Below are 21,131 nucleotides of genomic sequence, written 5' to 3' on the forward strand. Positions count from 1 at the left end.
ATCACCTCTATGGGCACCCCCATCTCCTGCAGTCTGCGCATCAATTGAGCTCTTGGTACCATGTCAAATGGTTTGCGAAATTCCACAAAGCTACAATAGATCCGTCTCCCACGTGCTCTGCCCTCCTCAATGATGGCCCTGAGTGTCAGAATATGATCAAGAGTGGAGAAATTCCTCCTGAAGCCGGCCTCACCCTTTGCTTGTACACCCTCGCCCTCTGCCCAATTACTCAAGTGTTGCTCCAGAATAGATGCATTTAACCGTGCCAATGTGTGTCCAAGCATAATAGTGCGTTAGTTCCTAGGCTCTTTAGGGTCACCAGCCTTGAAGATAGGCACAATATTAGACAACCTCCAAGTCTTAGGTAATCCCTCACACATGGCACGATTGAACAACAATGCGAGAACCTCCATCAGCATATCCCTTGCATGTATAAAGTGCTCCGCTACTAGACCGTCATGATCATATGCCTTCCCGGTCCTCATCCTGTCGATGGCCCTTTGTACCATCTCAGGTGTAAAGAAAGTGCTCGTAGTTGGGCAAGGCTTGGTAGGGTCTGGAAGGGGTTCCTGTCCGGGAACCGTATATAATGATGTCGCATATTGGCCCCACACATCAGGTGAAGTAATCACTGGGGGAGGGGAGTGCTCATGGAAGAGTCGCCACGCCTCTCCTGAGTCCCTACTTAAGAACATCTGATATAAGTCTCGCTCCATCTGAGCTAGGTAAGCTCGCTTCTTTCGTCGCACATGGCGTCGGAAAGCAATCCGAGACTGTCTGTAAGTGATGACTCCTAAAAGAAGATCCCTCTGAAGCTGGGCTCTCATCTCTCTGCACTCCTCATCATACCAACTATTCTGGGGCATGCTCCGAGAATGTCGTCTCTTGCCCGGCTGAGTGTGTGGGTATGCCACTGATGCAGCTCCATATAGTGTCTCAGTCAGTAGAGTGGTGCACGCCTCCACTAAGAGGCCTATACCATTTGTGCCAGCCGTGCCTTCCAATAGACGGTCCCAGATCTCCTCTGTATAGACGAAATCAGTCTCTGGTGTAAACGTATAGCGGGTGTGTGACCTGCCTCCTGATGTTTGGGTTGTACTATACTGAAATTTAACAGACAGTGTCAAGAGAGCATGATCTACTGCTATGCCCACTGGCCTGGCTCCCACTATGAAATCCTGAATGCAGGGGACAAAGCTCGGTTGTGTTATAACATGATCCACTGTACTGGCCCCATGTCTGTGTGGAAAGCATGTGAAACCGGCTGCTTCAAGAAATCGCCGTAAGCCATTAAGTATGGCTAATCCATGTGTAGTCGTCATTTCCATGAGGTATCTCCCATACTCCGTCTGCTCTGTGTCATCTGAGCATCTGTCAAGTCCCAACTCACCCACATCGAGCTCTCTAAGCATCTCATCTGAAGTGTCGTAGAGGACTATCTGCAAGTTGCCCGTTCGGGCATTGAAGTCCCCTAGCAGAATGATATCACCATCCCTAGAAAATTCCCATATGTCATCATCTAGAATAGAGAAAGGCGACTGCCCTCTAGATGCAGCATACATTGATGTATTGGGAGAAAAGTAACATATGGAAATATATAGGAATCGACCTGTGTCAGCTCTTAGTCTCACCCACATATATCTAGCATGATCATCTCTTCGTACAATATGCAGTAATGGTTGTAGTTCCTCTATGAATAGCAGTGCTACTCCTCCTGAACCTCTACTCCCATGCTCAGATCTCGCATTTGTCTTGTGAGCTGTCTCCCATCTGTATCCCATCACCTGTCCAGGGGCCTGATGAGTCTCTGAGAAGAATACAATATCCTTGTCTTTGAAACTGTCCTCAAATGCACCCACGTCCAACCTCATAGACCCATTACAATTCCAGGTAGCCATCTTCAGTGTGGTCCCATAGGTCTTGCACCGTCATGCAGTGCGCCGCTCTAAAATCACCACCCGTCCATCTCTGTAAAAGGCTATCTTTCCCTTCTCCCTTGCCGTTGTAATCTCTGGCATTACCTCTCTCATATGTGCGAGCTGTGAGAGAGTCAAGTCATCACCGAGGAAAATACCTGTCTTTTTGAGAGTAGGCCTCTTCCTCAAGAATTCCTTCTCTTCCAACGAGGGGAAGCGTAGTATGAGAGCTCTCCCCTTTGAAGAATCTCCCGTGCCATCACTTTTCTTACCTACCCTCCACCCCTTTGTGTGCAAAGGCTTCTCCATCCCCATCATGGATGTAAGGCTTGTGACCTCTTTCTCCACATTGTGTATGTCCTTGAGACCGGTCACTCTCACATGTAGTGCTCGCATCCGCCTTCTTTGTTCCTCTTCGAGGGTCATGTTGATAAGCGTCGGTGTACAAGGGGTTTCTTGGCCTTTCCTTTTCTTGGCGACCTCAATCCATTTTTCGGCCTCGTTCGCCTTTTTCTGTGTCCTTGTTATCATCTCCGTCCATGAAGCTGTCTTTGCCACACTCAGTTTCTCTTCCTCTATGATCATCCTTACCTGTTCCTTGATTTCATGTATTACCGAGGGCTGAAATTTGCCTTCCTCTAGTCCACTGCTTACTCTATCAGCAAGCTTCTGTTTAAGGGCTAAGACTTCTTTTTTGAGTGTCCGTATCTCGACGTTTGGGTTCTCCTGTTTGAGGGCTAAGACTTTCTTCTCCTTCTTCTATTGTGCGCCTTCATTGAAGACTATCTGAAGGAGGTTGGCCTTCTCCTTCCACCATTCTTCCATCTTTGTTTTCCACTCCTTCATTTCCCTCTCCATCTGCGCCATCCGCTTGTTCGTGAGCATGAAGGTTGCCTTTGCACGCGACTTGCAAACAGGTGAGACATTGACTGCTTCCGTGTCCTGCGTAGGGGAGATTGCTTCCATGTTTTGTTGTTCAAGAGATATATCAGGCTCATTTACCATTTCGCAGAAGACATACACCAGATGGGATCCCAGACCCCCCTCCAAGGGCCCTCACTCTGTTGCCGGAATGGTATTTACTTTCGGTTGCACGAACCTAATGCAATATGCTGATGTAACACTGGGCTGACAAACAGATGCTGATGCAGCAGTTCTTCACGAAGGAAACGCGAGGAACTCCGCGTTGAACATTGTGGTACTGTTGTTCTGCAAAGCAGGAACTATGGGAAGACTGAAAACTGTAATAACTGCTGGCTGAATATTGATGGGGCTGGTAGTAGTGTTGTGCTCTGACAGTCGAATACTGCGGTGCTACTTGATATTGAGGGGACTGCGGTCTAGGGGCCAACGATGGCCGTCGCCCACTACGCGGGATGTTCTGCTGCCTGCGGGAAGGCTCTGCCTATCCAAGAACTCCAAGCAACGCAGAGGCTGTGTGGACTGCTCGTGATGGGCTAGCTGCAGGGAAGGGCTGAACGCGACCACCTCTAAAGGCCTGCGATGGCACTCGAGGCTGTGGGCTATGCGCTAAGGCTGTGAGCTCATACCAGGTCGCTGTTGTCCTGCCTGCGCCTACTGTATTGCCTGCGCAGAGTTTGCAGTCCTGCTCGCGCTAAGAGAGAGAGAGAGAGAGAGAGAGAGAGAGAGAGAGAGAGAGAGAGAGAGAGAGAGCTCATACCTGGTCGTTGCAGTCTTGCTCGCGTTGAGAGAGAGAGAGAGAGAGCTTCTCTCCCCCCTAGCTATGGCGTCCGTGTGCCTTCCCCGTGGGGGCGTTGCTGGTGGTGCTGGGCGGCGGGTGTTATTGGTCGTGGCTGTCGTGCTTGCGGAGAGAGAGAGAGAGAGAGAGAGAGAGAGAGAGAGAGAGAGAGAGAGAGAGAGAGAGAGAGAGAGAGAGAGAGAGAGAGAGAGAGAGAGAAGAATACGACACCAGACGGTTCTCAAACCCTCCTCCAAGGGGCCCCCTCTCTATGGCGAGAGATGTCACGTGACACATCCAACCCTATGTGTCCGTGGACAAGCTACAGCGTGATCAGGGTTCAGTCAGTCTAGATTTAGAAGTGATCTGGCACTTTTGTGAGTATATTCATAGACCGTGTATGCCCAGTCACTTAGTGTAGATGCATATCCTTTGGTTGCACACAGCATGATCATAAGCATTCCCATCAGAATCCTTCAGGGGAATTTTCTAGTGCATTTAGCCTATTTTACCTATTTTTGACATTTTTCACTTATTATTTTTAAGTGACTTTTGCTGGAAAGTAGGTAGGGCAAATTGAATAAGTTTGTATATAAGCAAACCTAGACTAGCACTAAATGGTAGAAGAGGCAACAGGAGCCAAGCTCAGCAGGCAACTTCTCAACAAGACCCCTTGGCGGTTTCACCCTCCAAGCAAGAAGAACCATCCCCTAGCGTTTTCTCAACAAGAACATCGCCATCACCTGCATCAACCTGGCATTTCTCCATCAGAAGATCATCGCCACAGTACCCCCATCAGCTAGCGTTTTTGAAGACCTTCCCTAGCGTTTTTGGAAACACATCAACCTAGCGTTTTTGCATGTCCCAGAGTTTGCAGATTTGCAGCATTTATGACCTCAGCCTGCAGCGTTTTTCAGCCATGAAGTACCTGCATGTTCAGCCCCTAAAGAAAGTAGCAGATTCAGCCCGGAAAGATCAGTTTTCAGACTTAAGAAACCTCAGTTTTCAGCCCTAAACCTGCAGAATTTCAGCGACAAATACCCACTAAACCTCAGTTTTCAGCCCTAAACCTGCAGAATTTCAGCGATAAATACCCACAGAAACAGCCCCCAAAATCAGCGTTTTTGGACTAGTAGCAGATTTCAGCCCATATCGTTTTTGGACAGCAGTAGAAAGATTGCAGATTTCAGCCTTTGGACTGGTGTCGTCATCCCCGTCCTCGTTTTGGACTAGCAGCAGATTTCAGCGCATATCGTTTTTGGACAGCAGTAGAAAGATTGCAGATTTCAGCCTTTGGACCCGTGTCGTCATCCCCGTCGACATAGCCTAGACTTGTATCAGTCTCATGCATCACCATTGACGACAATGATGACAACGACGAGGACGGGCTGAAAACTGAAACGCTAGGGCTGAAATTTGCAAACTCTGACTTTCTGCTGAATACTGACACTGTGTCGACGAGGACGGCGATGGTGACTGTCACGAGGACGTGGCAACTGCTAACCTTAGTTGTTGGTTTCTTTCCAATGATTTTTGTTTAATTTTTGAGACCCTCTTTTTGAAGTTGCAAATGGTCGGACATTGGATGGCCAATGTGAATGGTAGTTTCACCCGCAGACGGGAAGTTGGTCGGCATTGGAATCCGTATGGTAAGAGGATGTCTAGGCTCAGAGCAAGATCATACAGGTCCCCCCCCATCGCAGTTAGCAAGTTGGTGGATACTAGGAAGTGAACTCAATAAAGGCATAAAGTCAAGGTGGGATCACCAACAGAAAGTATCCGACAGTTGGGCCACATTGCACTTTTGGATGCGGTCCCAATGAGGATAGATGGTCAGAAGACCAGCAGAAGCCCAACGGAAGTATCTCCTAAAAATTAGGGAACTGCTATTCTGGGCCGTGAAATGTGTTCGCGTCATTACCTTCGGTATGACCAAGGGAACATTTTAGTACTCTGCTGCAAAGTCAACAGATGCACAAGTTGAGAGATTTTTAAGCAGGAAACCCAATGCGGGGAAATTGCATGCATGAGTGCCAAGTGGCACTTTTTGGTCAATTTACCAAGTTTGGGAGAAGAGAACTCGTAACTGACTTTGGAGAGCATTTTTGGAGGCTGTTAACTTGGATTTTCAGCCATTTCTCTCCATTTTTGAGCTTCCCATGACTTTGCCTAGGTCCAAGGAGCTCATTTTCAGCATTGGAAGGCATCAAATGCGTGTTTACAAGGCTGTTTTGCTGCGTTTTCAGTGATACGCAGGTTTTGGCAGCCATGGAAATCTTCTCCTTTTTGTATCTATTTGTTCACAGATGCATTACAGGTTAAGGGCAGAAGAGGGGGCGCTCGATTTATGCTGGGAGGATGCTTCATTGAGAACCTATCACAGGTTAAGAGCTATGGAGTGCATGCTTTCCTCTCTATGTACAGTGTGGTGCTAGGAGTGATGACCTGCACACTACACACTGCTCTCTTTCTCCCCTACGTGCAGTTATGTGATGCCCCACAAGAGGGCTACTCATTTGACTGATGTACAGTTGTGTGGGTTCATGCTTTTGTGCTGAGGCAAGAGCCTCCTTGAGCAGGAACAGGGGTAGCTAACTGCTGCTCCAAAGCAGGCATTGGTGAGGGTCATAACCTCACCGTACAGGTGCAAAATCAGCGCTGTGTATGCGCTGTAAATTCATTGTTTTTCAGCCGTACGGACGCCAGGACCATTGGGAATCGTGCCCCACTGGCAGAGGACAGTTAGGGGACTGTTTGGGGCTGAAAACAGGGCAAAAACCAGTAAATACAGCGTGCTGAATTTACTGTTTTTGGACAGGAATCAGAGGGTATACGACAGTGCAAGCGAGTTCCAGCAGGGGAATTGGTTTCGCGCAAGTTTTGGGGCTGGTATGCTGCCGAAATTTGGCCAAATCAAATGGTATCTAGGTGGATACACGTGAAGGATTCCCAGGACCTTACCTTGTAATTTACCCCCCTAAAGAATAAAGAAATACCGAAAGGGGCGCCAATTTTGGGGCCTACAGGTTGTCGGCGTCTGCTCGGAGCATTCTAGCTGCCGAGCCGTGTGTGTATTCAAGTGTTAACTCCCGTCGCAGGTTCTCTTTGCAAAGTGCTCTGTGTGTGTGTATAAAGTAAAGAATTTCGGGTGAAAGCCAACGCCTACCGCCCTACGGGCCGGTTTCATGGTTCCATTGCCGAGATCTCAATCACTTTTTCCTCAAAGAGTGAGCCTGGATTGTTCAGGGTAAAGACACACAGTGCAAGAATACGGGATTACACTATGGCCGACAAAGGGAAGCGCATTATGGAAGAGGGTTCCTCTTTACAGGACAGACAAGAAATTCCGCATGTTCGCCCTGCCAAAAAGTGGTCAAATTAGGGCTGATTTTCTGCTGCGTTTTAGGGTTTGCAAGTATGAACCAAGATGAGATAGGGAGAGGTCTCACAGTGGTAGATTGGCCACTAGATCTCCTGCGGGAGTGATGTGGGTCTGCCAGGTGACATGCTGCTTGCCGATTCTCTGAGGCGATTGCTTGGATTCTATGATGCATTGGTAAATCATCTTGAAATTTGAGCTTGCTTGGTCGTGGGTGGTACGTCAGGTTGTGGAATTATGTTCGTTTGCAGAGGCAAGAGCCTTTTGCAACACGTAAAAGTTAAGGGACAGGTTGCAAGATGCTATGTGGTGAAGTTCAAGAACTATCCACCTATGGATGCAAAGTGGATGGAAGAGCATGAACTGTCAGAGTCACCAAATGTATTGCAGCATTACCTTGAAGCCTTTGGGTTACAGCCTACTTATGCCCCAACCCAACGTGTGCAAAGGAGGGGTAATGATAGAGCTAGTACATCAAATGTACATATGGATTCAGTGCAACAGGACTGTACAGTTTGACAAAAGTATGAAGGCCTCATTAAGTCATTTGTACACATGTTTTGACAGTCTTTCTTGCGGATACATGCGATGATAAAAGAGTGCTAACAACACAAGATCATCAGTGGCATGTATTTATGGTATGCAATCGAGGACGTTTGCGATTTCAAGAGGGGGGTATGTCACGAGGACGTGGCAACTGCTAACCTTAGTTGTTGGTTTCTTTCCAATGATTTTTGTTTAATTTTTGAGACCCTCTTTTTGAAGTTGCAAATGGTCGGACATTGTATGGCCAATGTGAACGGTAGTTTCACCCGCAGACGGGAAGTTGGTCGGCATTGGAATCCGTATGGTAAGAGGATGTCTAGGCTCAGAGCAAGATCATACAGGTCCCCCCCATCGCAGTTAGCAAGTTGGTGGATACTAGGAAGTGAACTCAATAAAGGCATAAAGTCAAGGTGGGATCACCAACAGAAAGTATCCGACAGTTGGGCCACATTGCACTTTTGGATGCGGTCCCAATGAGGATAGATGGTCAGAAGACCAACGGGAGCCCAACGGAAGTATCTCCTAAAAATTAGGGAACTGCTATTCTGGGCCATGAAATGTGTTCGCGTCATTACCTTCGGTATGACCAAGGGAACATTTTAGTACTCTGCTGCAAAGTCAACTGATGCACAAGTTGAGAGATTTTTAAGCAGGAAACCCAATGCGGGGAAATTGCATGCATGAGTGCCAAGTGGCACTTTTTGGTCAATTTACCAAGTTTGGGAGAAGAGAACTCGTAACTGACTTTGGAGAGCATTTTGGGAGGCTGTTAACTTGGATTTTCAGCCATTTCTCTCCATTTTTGAGCTTCCCATGACTTTGCCTAGGTCCAAGGAGCTCATTTTCAGCATTGGAAGGCATCAAATGCGTGTTTACAAGGCTGTTTTGCTGCGTTTTCAGCGATACGCAGGTTTTGGCAGCCATGGAAATCTTCTCCTTTTTGCATCTATTTGTTCACAGATGCATTACAGGTTAAGGGCAGAAGAGGGGGCGCTCGATTTATGCTGGGAGGATGCTTCATTGAGAACCTATCACAGGTTAAGAGCTATGGAGTGCATGCTTTCCTCTCTATGTACAGTGTGGTGCTAGGAGTGATGACCTGCACACTACACACTGCTCTCTTTCTCCCCTACGTGCAGTTATGTGATGCCCCACAAGAGGGCTACTCATTTGACTGATGTACAGTTGTGTGGGTTCATGCTTTTGTGTTGAGGCAAGAGCCTCCTTGAGCAGGAACAGGGGTAGCTAACTGCTGCTCCAAAGCAGGCATTGGTGAGGGTCATAACCTCACCGTACAGGTGCAAAATCAGCGCTGTGTATGCGCTGTAAATTCACTGTTTTTCAGCCGTACGGACACCAGGACCATTGGGAATCGTGCCCCACTGGCAGAGGACAGTTAGGGGACTGTTTGGGGCTGAAAACAGGGCAAAAACCAGTAAATACAGCGTGCTGAATTTACTGTTTTTGGACAGGAATCAGAGGGTATACGACAGTGCAAGCGAGTTCCAGCAGGGGAATTGGTTTCGCGCAAGTTTTGGGGCTGGTATGCTGCCGAAATTTGGCCAAATCAAATGGTATCTAGGTGGATACACGTGAAGGATTCCCAGGACCTTACCTTGTAATTTACCCCCCTAAAGACTAAAGAAATACCGAAAGGGGCGCCAATTTTGGGGCCTACAGGTTGTCGGCGTCTGCTCGGAGCATTCTAGCTGCCGAGCCGTGTGTGTATTCAAGTGTTAACTCCCGTCGCAGGTTCTCTTTGCAAAGTGCTCTGTGTGTGTGTATAAAGTAAAGAATTTCGGGTGAAAGCCAACGCCTACCGCCCTACGGGCCGGTTTCAGTGACAACGCGACGACGATGCGTTGAAAACGCAGATAGTGAAATCTGCGGACAGCGGGCTGAATTTGAAAACGCTGGCTGATCTGACGATAGAGCGAGGGTCTGCTGCGGGCAGGTGAGATCTGCGAGGCTAGGGTCTGATCGGCTGTGTCTAGTTTTGCAAACTGCAAAAACGCCAGGTTGAGTCTGGGAGTTGTAAAACGCCAGGCCTGATCTGGTGCTGCTGATGAAAAACGCTAAGCCTGATCTGCTGCCAAAACGTTGGTCTTGATCTGTTGTTGACTGGAAATGCTAGTTCACTTGCTGGTCTTGCTGAGAAGGTGCACTGTAAGTTGGTGAACTTGTGTTGCCTCTTCTGCAAGAAGGTGCTAGCGCTAGGTTTCTTTTATAGAACTTAACAAATTTGCCCTGCCCGAGTTTTCGAACAAAAGTCACTCATTAAATAATAAGTAAAAAATGGATAAAATAGGGAAAATGGGTTCTGTGCAGTGTAAAATGCTCATGATGGGTACTAACTGTAATGTTGATGATCATGCTGTGTGCAACCAGAGGATATGCAACTACTCTAAGTGTCTGGACATGCACGGCTTGTGCACAGGCTCACAAAGGTGCCAGAACACTTCCTAAGCTGACCCGAACCCTGGACCTGAAGTCGCTTGTCCACATGCACATAGGGTTAGATGTGCACGTGACAATGTAGTACCATGATTGTAATTGTGTCCTACCCAGGAGGCTGGCAGTGGGTTGGACCACGCGTAATCTGGGTATTTCTCAGTTTAGTGCCTTGCATAGAGGGCTTTCTTAAGAGTGCTGCATTTGTTTGAGCTGAGGATGTTTCCTGGAAGATTTACGTCGTTCCTCTGCAGGTCTTGATCTTTGGGCTTCATCTCAGCACCATTTACATGTCTCGTTACCTCTTGTCCCGTTACTTGGGTTTTTACCCTTACCCTGAAGAGCTTGAGGGGGTTTTTTCACCTTTGGTTGCATCTTATAAATTGGGCATGTTTGTAGTCGGCTTATTGCCATTACGTATATTGAGAGAGAGAGAGAGAGAGAGAGAGAGAGAGAGAGAGAGAGAGAGAGAGAGAGTATTGAAGGCCAAAATGGTCATTTGCTAACAATCTCATTATGTCTCTACTAAGAATCTATCCAGCCATACAGTGTGATCTAGCTGTGTGGCTGGATAGGTTAGATAACATAGGCATACACACTGATCTGGATTTTTTGTTTTGCTCCAACAGGGAGCGAGATTTGCTTCTTTCGGAATGGTATTTGTCAAGGAACAGCCTTCAAGGACATTTATGGTGGACGATATTTTCCGGCAGCTTCCATGTACACACTACCAAAGGAGCCAAGTTGTACTGTAAGGTTCAATTTTGGACCTGATTTCCGGTATCCTCCGAAGGATCTTGACGGTCGTCCAGCACCAAAAGCAATGATGCATGCCCCTTATCATAATGCTTTAAGTGGCAATGAGATTGGACCAGTTGCTTACGCAAATGTCTCCCCCACAGGACTTGACACACAGAACATGGAGCCTCAGATGAAAATGGTATGATTATGCGCCATTGCGCCTTGTAAAACCAACCTCTGGACTATTGATATGATATGTTAAAAGTGTATTCTTTGTCTTTCAGTGTGAACCTTGATTTTGTGTGCAGATTAGTGTTTTGGGTTTGTGTTCGTCCTTGGATGCTTTCTCTTGAACATTTTACATCTTCCAGGTGCTTCTTTATTGGTTAAACATGACCTTATTAAAAAGTAGCTGCCGTTGATTACACCTTGTCTGTTGGATGAAGTGCTCTATTCTCACAGGTTTACGCTGACATTCTATCTAAAACAAACATTTGAGTTGCAGCAGTCTTTCATCTGACCGTGGATGTTGAATAAAACCGCTTACATTGTTTTACCTAATCATCTTGGTCCTTGTTGGCATTCAACTTGGGAGGCGTGCGCGGGCACATGAATGGCTTTGAAAGAAACCCTACTTTTATAACATGAGTTGTCACAAAGTTTACCTTCCCTGATAGAGGGAAGATTTTCTGTCAACTCTTCGAGAAAAAAAGGGTCGGTGTCCTCTTAGTACGCTCTTTCAAACTCCAAGTTCAGTGTGAGAATTTGCTATAGTTGGTGATATAATATATTCCATCTGTAAGACACATCGAGCCCTTGCATTCATGCAACAGACTGACAGCATGTCACTTGGCTATTTTTTTAGGACTTCTAATCAGGCACAAATTTCCTACCTGCCAAATTCTTCTTAAGTCTGCTCTATGGTTGGGGCCTAAAAATAGGTTTTAATCTTGAGACGGTGAAGGCTTGCTAACTACATCAGAACAGTGCACTCAATGCTACTTAAAACAAGGTGAGGAGTCATGGAGGCTTGCTGAGTTAAGAGGGATCAGGATTATGGGAAGTAGGTCTGAATGAGTGCCACAATCATGTCAATTTTGTTGTGTTAATATATATATTTTTTGTCCATATACACATAATAAAAAATGCCTTTTATGTTTCGAAGGGCTCCACTTAAACGACAAGGTGAATGGCTCACATTCATATTGTAAAACAAAATAAAATGAAAAGGAAGTAAAACAAAAACAACAAAATAAAGGGACCCATTGTCAAACATAAACAATCGAACATTTTAATGCTTTTGGTGGAAAAGTTAGGTCTAATAAGCACAAGCATAGGAAATAATAAAACAATTTAATAGAATGAACCTTTACGAGGTTCTTAAATGAAATGAAGCTTTCACAAATTAAAATAAAGGAAATTTCCGATGAGGCAAGATTTCACACCATGGGATGAATGAACTCCTTAATCCCTTGTTCTCTAAGGTCTTTTTGAGCAAGCCAAAAAGAACCTATGATGGGAAAGGCAATTTGTCAATATTGTATATTCAAAAAAGTCCCTTTTTATTAAACCCTTCCAAAGATGCACCATGCATGGACTTGCCACAAGAATAGGGTTGCTCACCATAAGAAGGGATGACCAGCGTTGAATCCTATTGTTCAATATTCTCTCTCTCTCTCTCTCCACACGCACAATGGTTGCACCTCCATGAGAAAAATAAGACTATTGATCTCGAGATCATGTTCACTCTTGTTGGAAATGTGCCCATCAAAAATCGATGTAGTAGGCCTTTTGACCAAAAATTCCATAGAGCTGTAGCAAGATACGGCCACTTGGTGGTCCATGAACATATAGAGCACAAGGACATAAGCCGTTATGCACACACAAGCAAAATTTGCTCTCAAAAGTGGTCAAAGAGGACAAAGATGCTCGTGCTACTCATGGTTGACACCTCACTTGAGGTAGAGCTCATGGGTTCAAGGTTTTGTCTCGATGCAAATTTGCAGTGCCAAAAAGATGCTAGCTGCTTCTTTTAAAAACTTTTGCTTTGAGGCTAGCTAAGCAGCTTTAAAGCACGAAAAGTTGCTGATTTGTGAATTTAGTTCTTGGTCACAATTGATGGGTTTTGGGGTGAGACACAATTTAATGGTTGCAGTGTTAAGGCTTGATGTATTAGCTACTCATATTTCAGTGTGATTGTTGGTAACATCTTCAAATCATGAGAGTTGGTTCATTCTCCAATTCAGTCAACATGGTGTGTGCTTTAATATAAGAGATGGGTGCAATGTGTGGATCACATGTGCTAAGGAATGGGAGTCTTGCACACTAGAAATGGCCATGTCGTTTGCCAATAATTTCCTTCTCAGAATATCTACTAGTTTGAATAATCTTGCTAATAAAATCTATCATCAATTTTTGCAACATGTATTTATAACCCGTCTAAAACTCACATTAAAATGCCAGATACTAATAATTGTGACCAAGTGTTACAAATTAACTACTTTCATGTCTTTGTATCTATTACAGTTGTAATTTCGGGAACTTAAAGCACCCTGAATCGCCACCCCACGGTCTCTACATTAAACTACCCTATGTAAAAGTAAACTAAACAAGGTGAAGGGTCACTTGAGCATTCAGAAAATTGAGAAGGACACAGATGAGGATCTTAAATAAAGACACCATAATCCATGACAGACTAAAAAACCAACAAAGATTTCAATCCTTCACATGCAAAACAATCGAAAGTATGCCTATCTCTCTTCTTCACTATCTTCATTAAGGCTTGTTTTAGAAAGCCAAAAAGGTGAAGCAGGACGGTCCCACCCCATCCTACAGCACACACAGGCACTAAATTTTGTGCCCGAGTTTGCCGCCATCAATCTCACAGCTCCTAGGTCACTAGATATCCCATGAGAGATAGAGTTGAGCTATATATAGGGCATGACCCAACCTGAAATCAACAGGATAGACAGTCCAAAGAGCTTCTTGATGTCCAAACTCCAAAGGAAGAGACACTCATTCTCTTGATGTAAGCTCTGCTGTACATTTTTCCTCAAGGCACTGCGTCCTGCTCAAATGAGGCAAACTTGCACCATCCTTTCGGAATCGGAAAGAGATCAATGGCTTGCCTCAATGGTCCATTATCTTTAAGGACTTCCCCCTCGTTCCCATGATCCCATCGCACTAAGAATTGCAAGATCAACCTCTTCAAGGGCCCTGGACATTCAAGCCTTCCAAGATGCCCCTGGGCGCTCAAGGTACTACCCAAAAACATCTACCAGACGCACATGGACCTCACTAGCCTTTAGTATGAAGGTAGAGCCTTATAGATCAGAATCTATGGCCCCACCCTTCACTTAACCCTCACTTGTAACTTGTGGAAAACCCAAGTTCCTCCCCCCATTTTCTGAACCTTCTTGGGTCCTCCGCATGTTTACGTGCTAGCTAACCAACCTGGGCACAATAACGATCGACTCCAAAAGAATTTGAATGCCTGTGCAGGAAGACCTTCAGCATCCACAATGTGCTCACTGGAAGCAAAAATTCAAGAACAAAGATGACATTTAGACGACAATCATGTTGTTCAACATCCCCTTTATCTGTCCCAATCCCCATTGCATGTGACATTTGTGAGTATATCATCACAGGGAATGTTCCAGTTCCCGATTCACATTCAGAGTTCCATGAGCAGATGGATGGCAGACACTTTCTCTGCTTGGATTTTCCTTCACGGCTTGTGGAAGATATTGATTTTTCCTTCAGTACTTGAGGAAGATAATCTCCTGTTTACCACATTGTATGCCATGCCTGCCATGCTACCATTTTCAAGAACACTCAGCAGAGGTCTCATTGTTTCCATAGCCATGTCCAGCAAAACCCATATCTTCAAGTAAACAATAGCCAGCAGCTAATCTACTCCTCCATTTAAGAGGGATCACAATCAGGTAACCTGTCAAACATCACTGTTGCATATTCAAAGGACCCATGGAAGGCATATGTATTTGCTATGCAGTGCTCCATGGGAGGATATGTCTCAAGGCCCTGCTTCAAGATTCGTGAATGTAAATCGTACACCTTGTGTAGGAGACCTGGGCATTGACAGGCCTTCATACACAAAAGCCATGTGGTGACCTCAGGCAGCACATTTTCCATCTCCATCCTGTTTAAATAAGCCAGTGCTGTTTCAAAAAGCCCCTGTTCAACATAACTCCTCGTTAATACATTCCATGATGCTGTATCTCGATTGTGGAAACTGCCAAACACATTCTGAGCTTCAGCAAGCAAAGCATTTTTAGCATACATGTACACTAATACTGAGCTGATGCGGTCCTGTTTCTCAAAACCTCGGCATACAACTTCTGTATGTATGGTTTGCCCAAGTTCTAAGCTTTCTTTATCACTACAAGTTTTCAACATATAAAGGTAAGTAGCCGGTTCTGGCAAAGCTCCCTCTTCTTTCAATTGCTGAAAGCAGCAAATCGCTTCCTGACCATGCCCATGTTTAACATACCCACCAATAATTGCAGTCCAAGAGATTACACACTGATTAGGCAATCTGTCAAATATGAACTGAGCATCTGAGGGGTAACCACACTGGGCGTACATGTGCACTAGTGCGCTTCCAATTAATAAGTCTCCTTCTAATCCTTTCATGGTAATCTCACAATGCAATCCTCTTCCCCTTCCAATCATTTGACGACCACAACATGCCTTCAGAATGCAGAGGAAGGTTACCCTATTCGGTAGAACCCCCTGCGATTGCATCTGTTTAAAACATCGAAATGCTTTACCGTAAAGCCCATGCTCAGCATAAGCTTCCATAAGGGCAGTCCATGCAATGACGTTTCGAATAGGCAGCAAGGAAAATAAAAACCGAGCTTCATAGATTAGCCCAAATTTGCTGTACATATCCATCAAAGTACTACTAACAAGCGGGTAACCCTCATACTCCTCGGCTACAATCTCTGCATGCAGTTCTTGACCCTTCTTTAGGGACCCTATGCAGACACACGCTTTTAGAGCACCAAGAAAAGTAACGTCATTTGGAATAACACCAGACAGCTGCATCTGATCGTATCGTCTCAATGCCTTCTCACCAAAACCATAATCAGCATATCCTGCAATCAAAGCAGACCAGCTCACCACATTTCTCACTGGGAGCTTGTCAAACACTGCCTGTGAATCTGACAATGCACCGCACTTAGCGTACATATCTACCAGGGAATTTCCCACTACAATGTTTTCCTCAAGCATTGCTTTGACAGCTGAAGTATGTATTTCACACCCTTTATTCAAATCTTGTATGCTTGCGCAAGATTTTAAGCCACAAACAAGGGTAGGGACATCTGGATCCAAACCTTCCACTACAACCTGATCCCAACACCTTAAGGCATCCTCAAAATGTCCTCGATCAGTTAACCCGGTAATTAGAGTGCTAAACAGAACTATATCTTTGCAAGGATGTTCATTAAAAACTTCTTTTGCATCATCAAAAGACCCACACCTGACATACATGTCAATGAGAGTGTTACAAAAGAAACGGTCACTTTCCAGCTTTCTCTCTACAATCTTGGCATGTAGTTCCTGGCATTCCTCCAAGCACTGTTGAGAAGCAAAGGTTTGCAGTAAAGCCATGAGAATGTACCTCCTAGATGGTATAAATTTCCCTTCCATCTCCTTGTAGAGTGTAAATGCCTTTTTGGACTTTCCAGAATCTAGGTACCCCTTTATTAATGTATTCCAAGAGTGCTGATCTATATTTTTTGACTGACTGACAAGCCGTTGAGCCTCATCTACAAAGCCACTGTCGACATAAATTGTAATAAGAAAGTTTTTCAGTAGTCCATGACACTCAAGGCCGTGCTTACACATATGGAGATGTATGCGCTTAGTAGGAGCTAATTCCTTTTCCTTTCTGCACTTTTTCAAAACGGGAATGAAGACATAAGTAGGGAGGGGCTCATCAGCCATGCCTTCTATACAAGCAAGAGCCTCCTCTATGGTCTGTTCTTCCAGTTGAGCTCGATGGAGATGATGGCATCCTAGTTTGCTTGCGATGTGAACTTCCGATGCTATTTCTTGTGCCCTATGTACATTTGCAACATCCAGCAAGCTCCGAGGCAGCAGATTATCACTCTTAGATATACACCCATTGCGGTCACCAGAATTGTTGCTCGTACGATCCATACCTCGATGCCTGCCGTTACAAGAATTTAGATCCTTGCAGCTGTTAACCCCCACTGAATGCTCAACGATCTCATGTTTATTATCTTTCAGATACTTCTGCCAAACACACAGAAGGAAAAACATCAAGTTTTGATCACCATCGCCTTCCTTAACTCATAAGTACTGCACATTGATTAACTTCATCTCCACTATGATCACAATACAAGGTGGAGAATTTCTCACCTTCTGTATGCCGTGGCATGGATCTGCCACGAAATCCTGCAAGTGGAGCTCGGAGCTCAACATTTCTGCCAGAAGATACGAACAAATGAGCAAGGGGGAGGTTTGTGTCTGGGTATGTCAGAATCAAAATGCGCTTTTGTAAAGGAAAAGGGACTGTCTTTACGAAGAAGATCGAGCAGGAAGCCAGGAAACCTGTGTGACTCGAGCTTTGCAAGGTACTGCAAGGAGGTTGGGCAAGATGATCCAGCAAAGGTTGAGGGGAGGTACAGAAGCTTCGACTCTGGCAAGCCTCATGGACGCCATAGCCAGCAGGCAGCAATTGATGGATCAACATTTTCACGACAGGCTTGCGCTTATCATGTTTTTTTTGTATTTGAATGCCTGCGTTCCAATTGGAAAAAGTTCTATCTCATAATTTCTTACGTGGCCCAATGCTCTTTGACTATTGAATTCTGGTGGACAGGCCCCTAGAAATCGGCAATCACCCAAGGAACCAATGCTTCAAAACTACCTTATGTGATTGCTGATTGGTGCAATGGGTGAGAATGAGCAAACCTATAGGCCAGAGAGTATCTTGGCTCGGAGTTGGTGGTGAGTTCAACGCTGTAGATGTTGTTCATCGACAATGCTATCAAGACTCAATGACCATTCTATTTGAATCTCTAGCGCTCCTAATCTCAACATGCATCCTAATTTAGTTTACAAACACATCCAAATATATATTGGCCTTTGGCAAAGAATCACATTTGCAACTTGAACAAGGTGACTATTTCACGACGCTTTATTGATCGAGCTAACCAACTACACCACAAAAAGGGGTCTATGACAAGGTGAGTACGACAATCTACAGACAAGTTGAGCAATCCTAATGACATGCTAAATGAGTGAGATTGGGTTGGCACTAAGAATAAGGAGGATTAAATATCTAAAAATAGGATTGGGGATAGGATAATTTGATGTCACAAACTAATATCGTAATTGTAGAAAGCCCACTTATTCAATGTTGTGTTGAATGAGAGGAATTGCTTCACATTGAGCCTCATGAGGGGTCTATGACTTAAACTAGGAGTTGCGATATGATCATTTGATGTCGACTATCTCAAAGGGAGCCAAGTGAGAAGCGCAAGTGCATGCTTTTGCCAATGCAACAAGAGGTATCAAACCTTTTTATGCAACGCGCTAGAGTAGACCATTTAGACTTTGTGGGAATGAGACTCTAGATTTCTAGCATTGAGACAACTAAAACATAAAATCCATTGAGACGTAGATCTTGCTATTGGCATACCTAAATGGGCTTTGAGTTTCTAGATTGTATCAATCATTTCCCCAATTAGACTTGTGGCTCGAAAACCTAGGTATAAAAGATAATTAAAACATGTAAAGGGGACCTTCTTATTGAAGCACAGTAATGTGCAGCCTCATGGAGCTCCCGCACATGTGTTTTTAGCTATTTTGAGTGGAGTTATCTTCTTTGGACCTCACTTTAAGACCATTTTTGTTAAAATTTGTGTACTTATTCAAATAGCAAAAAAGTGGGGTTTTAAGTAGTCTAGTGGGGGGATTATCCCTATGAAGTTGATAGCTTAGAGTCACCTCAATGAGCTCTTTTTGTATGTGTAATCACCAAGGAAATTTTGGGATCAATTTTTTGCCTTGTAAGAAATGCTACACAGAGTAAATGGTTTTCATTTAAAAAAAAATGTAGAGAACAAATTTGAAATCCCAAAGTTTGACAAGAGTCTCCATCTTTTTAATATTGCATGAGATGCCACATTTTAAGGCCCCACATGAAGAGTAATATCTTGGAAGTGGGTCCCTTTCCAAAAAATTCTCCCTCTCAATGCATTGGCTTTCCCTTAGTCAGTCTCACAGCAAGGCTTGCCAATCAAACACCTTCTCCTTCACCATATCCAATCTCCTCTATCTAAGCTTGGACCTTGTTATTGCAACTATGGATTCTGCTATCTATCATCTTCATGTTGAGCTAGAAGATCATTATCTTTCCCTTCCAAAAAGAGATAGGGTTGTTGAGCCCCTCCTTTTTCCATTTAAACAATAAGAACAAAGGGAAAGAAGCACATTGGCTTATGGATAGATGGTGGATTATATCATATTGTTGACTCTGTGATATCTTCATGTTGAGTTAGAAGATTATTATCTTCCCCTTTAAAAAAGAAAAGGGGTTTTTGAGCCCCTGCTCTTTTTATTCAAACAATAAGAACAAAGGGAAAGAAGGGCATTGGCTTATGGACATATGGTGGACTATATTTTATTGTTGGCTTCCTGAAATCTTCACAACACTTTCAACACAAATTCAATTCATTAAATCAAAATAAATTTGGCAAAATAGTTGATTAAACAATCATAACATAAAAAGAGAACAACATAAACAAGAAGCAAAACAGAAAACACCATACTAAGTACCAACTATTCCCGTCAATTAGTATGATTGAGTATTTGTCTTCTGCCTTTTTATTCATCTTGCGGAGCATGAATCACAATAAGATAATTATATGAATGATAATGAAGAGAGTATATGCCTTGATCAAAAGAGAAAATTAGCATAAAACGTGGCTAAATTGTATCTTATGTAGCTTGGCTCTAAGGGGGTTTTGATGGCTCTGTTAGCTTCAAAAGGGGGGTAAAGCAATAGTTCACCTGATCAAAATACTCCCAAAGCACTTATCTTCCTTGTGGAGGGTAAAAAAAATGATTCTTGTTGGGAAAGTGGGGTGTGCATGATGACATGATTTTGGGATTCTTTTTGTTACATCCCCAAACATTAGTGTAATGGAATATGGCCTATGAACTTTGAGAATAGCGGAGTTAAGAGAATTAGATTGAGCATTTTTGTGAGATTACTTTGAGAACATAGAGGGTGAACTTAATTGATGGTAGCAACATGAACATAGTACTTTAATTAACTTGGCATGAAGAATACTTTTGCAAGAGAGAGAGTATTAGAGAACATGACAATAGTTGAAGACCGGATTTACTTGGAGCCCATCCCCCCTCCAAAAGGCGTTTGTATTACAGATTCTTCCATCAAGAGAGACTTATTACAATACAATCTTTGTGTTCCTTGTAACCTTGGTGATGCTATGAAGATGGAAAGCTTCATGCATCACGAGCTTAACATACACTTTGCAAAAAGAATTAACTATCCCAAGTCTCAGTCCCAAGGCCTCAAACAACTTCGAAGGTGGAGAGAGCTGGCGGGGAATGAGGGTAGGGAAGAGGAAGAAGAATCATCCATAGGAGAAAGAAATAGTTCCTCATTTATCATCACTCTTCTTGCTTACCATAGCATAATAGCATAGTAATGAAGATGAAGTAGATGGCAAGCTTAAGCATTGAAGCATGACTATCTCTCTCTCTCTCTCTCTCTCTCTCTCTCTCTCTCTCTCTCTCTCTCTCTCATTATTTAATTATTTCATTTGGATATGTGTCCTCTTTTTCCTCTTTGAGTGAAAGAACTTAATTATTTATTTTTATGTATCTAAATTCTCATTGGACCCCTTAAAAACTTATCCAATAGCATTCAAGCACATCATGAGGGCCACATGTGGAGGATCATTTGAACACATGTCTTTTATGCTTATTAAGTCATTTGGTTTGAATTGAATACTTCAAGCACTTAGTCAATCAAGCATGGAAACATTGATGCTTCTTGAGAGTTTATCTTTGAATTGAACACTTCAAGAACTTCAGTCATTTAAGCATGTGAGAAACACCTCAAGCTTTTGGGCAAGGTTTCCATGAACACTTAGCAAGCTGACAAACACCTCATGCTTGGGTAGGATTCCCACCTCAAGGTCAGCCCTAGCTTGCGCAAGATCTGCCTAAGATCGAAGGACTTTTTAACACTAACTTTTGGAGGTCTTTAATGAAGATAACCCTAAGGTCTTTAAGCTCCATTAAGTAGCATTGCTCTTTAGCAGACCATCTCTCATTTGGACCCCTTTAACATTGGCCCCGTGTTGAGACAAAT

General features: G+C 44.1%; 2 protein-coding genes across 3 annotated transcripts in view; one reads left to right on the forward strand and one right to left on the reverse strand.

The window, feature by feature from the left end:
- LOC147452090 (uncharacterized) overlaps window positions 1-11,015 on the forward strand; it is an 81,970-nt gene extending 70,955 nt beyond the window's left edge. The window contains exon 2 of the mRNA XM_086517887.1: window positions 10,621-11,015. Coding sequence (XP_086374013.1) covers window positions 10,621-10,937 — 317 coding nt within the window. The 3' untranslated portion in view covers window positions 10,938-11,015. The remainder of the gene's footprint in view (window positions 1-10,620) is intronic.
- Window positions 11,016-13,425: 2,410 nt separating this feature from the next.
- On the reverse strand, window positions 13,426-17,559 carry LOC147452091 (pentatricopeptide repeat-containing protein At4g18520, chloroplastic-like). Of its 2 annotated transcripts, none has more exons than XM_086517889.1 (3): window positions 17,333-17,559; window positions 17,141-17,205; window positions 13,426-17,011 (listed from the first exon to the last, which is right to left on the reverse strand). In XM_086517889.1, exons 1-3 carry the CDS (start codon window positions 17,472-17,474, stop codon window positions 14,657-14,659), a joined length of 2,562 nt encoding a protein of 853 aa, XP_086374015.1. In that variant the 5' UTR covers window positions 17,475-17,559; the 3' UTR covers window positions 13,426-14,656. The 2 variants fall into 2 exon arrangements, with proteins under 2 accessions (XP_086374015.1, XP_086374014.1); XM_086517888.1 differs by having other exon boundaries at window positions 13,426-17,014; window positions 17,333-17,557.
- Between the last annotated feature and the right edge of the window lie 3,572 nt (window positions 17,560-21,131).

The sequence above is a fragment of the Adiantum capillus-veneris genome, chromosome 8 (assembly GCF_014529385.1).
Source record: "Adiantum capillus-veneris isolate H3 chromosome 8, ASM1452938v2, whole genome shotgun sequence".
Lineage (NCBI taxonomy): Eukaryota > Viridiplantae > Streptophyta > Polypodiopsida > Polypodiales > Pteridaceae > Adiantum > Adiantum capillus-veneris.

Bases quoted from the DNA above. Each gene is read 5' to 3' on its own strand.
- LOC147452091 (XM_086517888.1), bottom strand. From the start codon at position 17,474: ATGTTGATCCATCAATTGCTGCCTGCTGGCTATGGCGTCCATGAGGCT. The intron at 17,206-17,332 runs GTTTCCTGGCTT...ATCTTCTGGCAG, and splicing joins GCAAAGCTCGAGTCACACAG to AAATGTTGAGCTCCGAGCTC. The intron at 17,015-17,140 runs GTGAGAAATTCT...TGTGTTTGGCAG, and splicing joins CATGCCACGGCATACAGAAG to AAGTATCTGAAAGATAATAA.